The sequence below is a fragment of the Palaemon carinicauda genome, chromosome 18, assembly GCF_036898095.1.
Source record: "Palaemon carinicauda isolate YSFRI2023 chromosome 18, ASM3689809v2, whole genome shotgun sequence".
NCBI classification, from domain to species: Eukaryota; Metazoa; Arthropoda; class Malacostraca; order Decapoda; family Palaemonidae; genus Palaemon; species Palaemon carinicauda.
Window position 1 is genome coordinate 17,478,198 of NC_090742.1, and position 7,500 is coordinate 17,485,697.

General features: G+C 32.8%; 1 protein-coding gene across 1 annotated transcript in view; it reads left to right on the forward strand.

The window, feature by feature from the left end:
* LOC137657645 (uncharacterized) overlaps nucleotides 1-7,500 on the forward strand; it is a 444,763-nt gene that overhangs the window by 208,225 nt on the left and 229,038 nt on the right. The window contains exons 41-45 of the mRNA XM_068392046.1: nucleotides 258-357; nucleotides 1,556-1,694; nucleotides 4,070-4,175; nucleotides 4,495-4,613; nucleotides 6,051-6,122. Coding sequence (XP_068248147.1) covers nucleotides 258-357; nucleotides 1,556-1,694; nucleotides 4,070-4,175; nucleotides 4,495-4,613; nucleotides 6,051-6,122 — 536 coding nt within the window. The remainder of the gene's footprint in view (nucleotides 1-257; nucleotides 358-1,555; nucleotides 1,695-4,069; nucleotides 4,176-4,494; nucleotides 4,614-6,050; nucleotides 6,123-7,500) is intronic.

The following is a 7,500-nucleotide window of genomic DNA, read 5'->3' on the forward strand; positions in this document are numbered from 1 at the left end:
CCGCCTACGCTTTGGTCTCCCTCTCCTTCTCGTTCCCTGTACCTCCTCCCAATTTACTGTTCATCTCTTCTCATGACATGACCATACCACCTCAGTCTACTTTCTTGGATCTTATCTGATAGTTCTCTAACTCCCGTGGCACTCCTAATTACCCCATTCCGTATCTTATCTCTTCTTGTCACTTTCTATATATGAACATGAAAATACCCAAAATTATTATGTTTTGATAAGAAATGTCCTCCCTATTCCCCTCTCAGTTATGTCGGACCCTCGGCGGTGTGGATAATCTTTTGCGAGGCCATGGTGCTCGTTTTTATCATCATTTTCTTCGTCAGGATTTTCAAGAAACTTCGCAGGGTAGGTCACAAACGAGTAGTGCTTTGTTGTTTTTCTATTTCAGTGGGTTTTGTAATAATTTAAATGCCTTTAAATTCATTACTTATGTATTTTTTTTATTGCAGAGAATTTCGAGGAGCAAAGATAGTTTTCCTAAAAGACTTCTAACATATACTCGTGCTTGAGGGTACACTCGGGCACACTATTCTATCTCATTTTTCTTCCTCTTGTTCTTTTTTAAAGATTTTATAGTTTATATATGAAAGATCTATGGATATGATTTTATTGTTCTTTAAATATTTTAATTTTAGTTTTCATTACTTCTCTTCTGGTTAATTGTTTTTTCCTTTCCTCACTGGGCTATTTTTCCCTTGGGCTTATAGCATCTTGATTTTCTTACTAGGGTTGTAGATTAGCTAATAATAATAATAATAATAATAATAATAATAATAATAATAATAATATGTAAATGACTTTCCATCAAGGTCTTTGTTATTCATTACATCCCTTCTCTCTTATTCTATAATATTTCCATTTTTATTGAGTTTTCAATCTGTCACTTTTCTCCGTTCTTCCCCAAGACGTCCATTTTGATTGTTGTTTATTATTCTCTCTCTCTCTCTCTCTCTCTCTCTCTCTCTCTCTCTCTCTCTCTCTCTCTCTCTCTCTCTCTCTCTCTCTCTCTCTCTCTCTCAATGTCAACCTCGTGAATAATTATGAATATCTTTATCAATCTACTTCAGGATATCAGCTCTTGTAATACAAATTACAATCGTTTTTTCACAATAATCAGTAACAAACACACATATACATAAACACATACTTGTATATATATATATATATATATATATATATATATATATATAAATGTATATATATATATATATATATATATATATATATATATATATGTATATATATATGTTTGTGCGTGTGTTTGTGTGAGCACGTATATATGTGTGTGTGCTCGTTTATATGTGTTCATATGTGCAGTGATGCGTATATTGTTTCACAAAGCAAAAATGGCAAATAAAAAACTATGCATGAATATATTAAAATTATCAATTTTTCTAAAAGAATAAAAGATAAAATGAACATATCAATAATCACTTTAGAAACCTTTCATTGTAAAAAAATATATCTAAACAACCCACTAATTCATGGAAATGTATTCAACGCCTGACACTAATTCCTTTATTTCCCTGGGATCATTTTGCAGCAAAAGAAAGAATACCTGAAGAGCTTTTGGAATTCGCTCGAGCTGTGCAAGGTGATCCTCAGTATTGTGGCTATTGTCATGTACGCCATGAAGAATGCCTACGTCAAGCTCTCTCTGGGGGACATTGCTGACAGGGAAGGTACGTCTCTCTCTCTCTCTCTCTCTCTCTCTCTCTCTCTCTCTCTCTGGAAGTGATGATTACCATTCCTATCGTTTTTTAATAAATAATGCATTCTCTCTCTCTCTCTCTCTCTCTCTCTCTCTCTCTCTCTCTCTCTCTCTCTCTCTCTCTCTCTCTCTCTCTCTCGATCTTAGTGATGATTACCATTCCTGGCTTTCTTTGTTTAATGAATTATTTATTCTCTCTCTCTCTCTCTCTCTCTCTCTCTCTCTCTCTCTCTCTCTCTCTCGAAATATAATACCGTGTACTGTTATTAGTAACTATTGTTTCGTGAAATCTCTCTCTCTCTCTCTCTCTCTCTCTCTCTCTCTCTCTTAAAATATAGTATGGTGCACTGTTGTCTGCAACTGTTTCATAAACTCTCTCTCTCTCTCTCTCTCTCTCTCTCTCTCTCTCTCTCTCTCTCTCTCTCTCTCTCTCTCTGATGAAAAAGTCTCATAATATTTAAAGAGTAATGGTATTATGCTGCATGCATTATATCCCGTAGTATATATCTCGCTATTATTGACATTGCTGGTACATTGAGTCTCTCCCTCTCTCTCTCTCTCTCTCTCTCTCTCTCTCTCTCTCTCTCTCTCTCTCTCTCTCTCTCTTTCAAACATTATTATTCAGATTTTATTGTTAAACAAAAAACCAAAGAACTAAAATTTCCACCGACTTTCACTTAGTTTTGTTTGTTGCGTTGTAAACCTTCATTTCAGATGCAGTAGTTCCACGAAACTTCCTCCTTAAGACTTGTTTGCGACTGTAAACTTGTTAAAACTTCGCGGAGAGCCGTTGCAAAGAGTGGCGTTTTCACAACCTGCATGAAGTTTTAAATAACTTCAGGACTGGAGATCACTTTTACTTTTTTTTTTAGTCTGCCCTCGTTCGTACACGCTTTTGATATTATATCTGTACTATACTTCTTTTTTTTTTAATGAGGCGCATTTGCCCTGACTCGCAGCGGTGTCCTTTTAGCTCGGAAAGGTTTCCTGCTATCTGATTGGTTAGAATGATCTTGTCCAACCAATCAACGATCGGGAAACTTTTCCGAGCTAAAAGGGCACCCCTGCGAATCGGTGCAAATCTGCCTCACTAAAAAGAATTGACTATAGTGTATGCGACCCGACAAGAATGACGGGTAAATATTTATATATATATATATATATATGTACACACAGATTCAACTCTTTCCACCCCATCCCCTTTCCAAACTATAACCCGTTGGTTTAGCAATTTTTGGGAGTTTGTGGTTTGCGAGCGTAGGCTACCTCTCGGGGTACGACCATTCCCTCTCCCCCTTACCCCAGTGTAACAGGGAAGGAATATATACACACATATATATATATATATATATATATATATATACATATATATATGTATATATATATATTTATAGGTATAAATATATATATATATTTATATATATATATTTATTTATATATATACATATATTTATATATATATATGTTTATATATATATATATATATACACAGTATATATATATATATATATATATATATATATATATATATATAAATATATGTATATATATAAATATATATATATGTATATATAATATATATATATATATATATATAATATATATATATTATATTATATATATATGTATATGTATATATATATATATATATATATATATATATATATATATATATATATATATATATATATATATTTCCTTTTACGGTGAAAACATAGCTGAGATTTGGGGGAAAATCCCCTTCAGACTGAGATCTAAAACCCTTTCAATTAAAAAACTACAAAAAGAAAATTATTAGCGAGCAAAAGTCAATTGTAACAAATAAATTATCGAAAAAAAATTAATTAAAATCTATACAAAAAGAAAATTATTAGCGAGCAAAAGGTAATTACAACAAATTAAATTATCGAAAAAAAAGTTAATTAAAAAGCTATACAAAAAGAAAATTATTATCGAACAAAAGTTGATTACAACAAATTAAATTATCGAAAGAAAATTAATTTAAAAGCTATACAAAAAGAAAATTAGCGAACAAAAGTTGATTACAACAAATTAAATTATCGAAAAAAGTTAATTAAAGAACCATATATGTTATCGAAAAAAGTTAATTATAAAAAATTATATAATTTAAAAAGTTAATTACAAAAATAAGATTATCGAAAAAAGTTAATTACCAAAAATTATATCGAAAAAAATTTAATTAGAAATATCTTATTGAAAAAATTAATTAAAAAAAATATATTACCGAAAAAAAGTTAATTACAAAAATTATATTATCGAAAAAGTTAATTACAAAATTATAGTATCGAAAAAAGTTACGCATGACCCTTTTCTTCTTTCTCGCAGGCGAGTTCATGAACTTCCAGAGACTAGCTCTCTGGAACGAGACTTTCATATACCTGATCGCCTTCGTGTGTTTCATCAGCATACTGGAATGCCTCCACCTTCTCAGGTATGTTATTGTGATACATTTGGCGTCATAAGTTCTGAGATAACTTGAGTTGTTATTCCAATTATTGTGATGTATTGGCGGCATAAGTTTTAAGATAACTTGAGGAATTGTTATTCCAACCTGCAAAAAAAAAAAAAAAAAAAAAAAAAATCCAAATAGGATGAGAAGCATTACAAGTTTCCTGTGTGGTAGAAATCTGCGTCAGTATCAAAATAAAATCACTTTATAGATTTATTATTGATGTCAAAGTATAAATGAAAATAATGAATCTCTCTCTCTCTCTCTCTCTCTCTCTCTCTCTCTCTCTCTCTCGTGACAGGTTCAACGTGAAGATGTCGATGTTAGCTCGCACCCTCCGATATTGCTCAGCTCAGATGTTTACGTTTTCCATCACCTTCCTCACATCGTTCTTGGCCTTTGTCCAGTTTGCTTACGTAGGTGAGTGAATTCTCTAACCACTCTGAATGACTGGTGAAGATATCATTGTCAAGCGAGCTGCTGTTTACGAAATATAACTCTCTTTGCTTAGTCAACCTTTTTTTCACCAAGCGAATCGCTTTGTTATTCGCCATCAAGCCACAGTTTCTTTGTCAGTGTATCTTAGAATCTCATTATTATTATTATAACTTGTTAAGCTACAACCCTAGTTGGAAAAGCAGGATGCTATAAGCCAAGGGGCCCCAACAGGGAAAATAGCCCAGTGAGGAAAGGAAACAAGGAAAAATAGAATATTTTAAGAACAGTAACAACATTAAAATAAATATTTCCTATATAAACATAAAAACTTTAACAAAACAAGAGGAAGAAATATTCAATAGAATAGTATGCCAGAGGGTACCCTCAAGCTAGAGGGCTCTAACCCAAGACAGTGGAAGACCATGGTACAGAGGCTATGGCACTACCCAAGACTAGAGCAAAAACATTTTGTCAACTTTATCTTTCCCTGCCTGGTAATCTGTTGAACATGAGTTCGAGCCCCGCTCGAGCTCAGTAGTTTCTAGTAGTTTCTGCAACCTCACCATCCATGTGAGTTATTGTTGGTGAGTTTAGGGGAGCCTGTAGGTCTACCTGCTGAGTTAACAGCAGCCATTGCCTGGCCCTCCCTGGTCATAGCTTAGTGGAGAGGGGGCTTGAGCGCTGACTATCTGCCATCCATGAGTGACCATTAAACCTTCAAGTTAACTATTATTTTGATTGTTTGACAAGTCTGCTGTATTTGTGTTTCATTTTATGTCAAACAAACCTTGCCTTTTTTTAATAATACATATGAGTCTTTCTTTGGCAGGTATATCCTTAGTTTTAGAATTAAATATTAATTAATGAACATATTTGGTCTAAAAAAATAAAACTTTTTCTTTATATATATACAGTACATATATATATATATATATATATATATATATATATATATATACATATAGATATATATACACATATAAAGATATATATATATATATATATATATATATATATATACACACACACACATATATATATATATATATATATATATATATATATATATATATATATATATATATATATATATATATATATACACCGCATATATATACTATCTCTCTCTCTCTCTCTCTCTCTCTCTCTCTCTCTCTCTCTCTCTCTCTCTCTCTCTCTCTAACAAATGACCAAAATAAAATTCCATTATTAATCAAATCCTAGGAAATTAACTTACAACTGTCATGAAAAAATTAGGTTCTACTCTTATTTTGTGTTATCTAAAATTCTGAAAAAAAAAATGTTTATTTTAACCATTTCGGTGTAAAAAAATAAGAATAGAATAAAATCATAAACTTTTAGTTTGCATTTGTGTTGCCGATATAGTTTTTTCTTATTCGTTTTTTCTTGATTTTGCAGCTTTTAGTCCCGGGATGGGCATCTACAAAAACTTTGTCACGGCCGTCGAAAGTATGCTTGGCCATTTGTTGGGTAAGGAAATGCTTTTGTTGTTGTTTATGTTCTAGAATTATATTATTATAATGCGTGCTTCCATTAGATCTTTGATATTCCTATGTACTTGTATTACGACTCTTATTTCAATGCAAATATGCAAATGTTACATGATGCGTTTATACACATACGTATAGGATTCATATACTGTATATGCAGAAATCATGTCACCTGACATGTGATGAATATATATATATATATATATATATATATATATATATATATATATATATATATATATATATATAATTGTAGCAAAAGAGTGGGGGAATAGAGTAGGGGGATGTAAAAGGGAGCTACTGAGGGTTGAAGAGCTAATGAAACCGGGGGTAAAAAGTAAATATCAAGAAAGGTTGAAAATGGCATATGATGAAGTGAAAGTAAGAGAAACTGGTAATTTAGAGGAGTGGAAGTTAGCAAAAGAAAATTTTGTTGGGATTGCAAGTGATGTGTGTGGCAAGAAGTTTGTTGGAGGCAGCATGAGGAAGGGCAGTGAATGGTGGAATGAAGGAGGGAAGGTAAAAGTGGAAGAGAAAAAGAGGGCTTTTGAAGAATGGCTGCCGAGTAATAGTGTAGAGAAGTATGAAAGATATAGAGAGAAAAATGTGGAAGTAAAGCGCAAGGTAAGTGAGGCAAAAAGGGCAGCTGACCTGAGGTGGGGTCAGGGATTGAGTCATTCATATGAAGATAATAAAAAGTTTTGGAAAGAAATGAAGAGAGTAAGGAAGGCTGGTTCAAGAATTGAAGAGACAGTGAAAGATGGAAATGGAAGGTTGTTAAAAGGAGAGGAGGCAAGGAAAAGGTGGGCGGAATATTTTGAGAGTTTACTGAATGTTGAAGATAATAGGGAGGCAGATATAATTGCTGTTGCAGGTGTTGAAGTGCCAGTAATGGGAGATGAGAATGAGAGAGATTACAAGAGAGGAAGTGAGGAGAGCACTAGATGAAACGAGAGTAGGAAAAGCATCTGGTATGGATGGTGTGAGAGCTGAGACGTTGAAGGAAGCGGGTGTGACTGTACTTGAATGGTTGGTGAGATTGTTTAATATGTGTTTTGTGTTGTCAATGGTACCAGTAGATTGGGTTTGTAAGTGTATTGTACCACTATATAAGGGTAAGGGAGATGTGCATGAGTGTTGTAATTCAAGAGGTATTAGTTTGTTCAGTGTAGTTGGAAAAGTGTATGGTAGAGTAATGATTAATAGGATTAAGGATAAAACAGAGAATGCAATCTTAGAAGTACAGGGTGGTTTTAGAAGAGGTAGGGGTTGTATGAATCAGATTTCTACAGTTAGGTAGATATGCGAGAAATATTTAGCAAAAGGTAAGGAGGTGTATGTTGCGTTTATGGATCTGG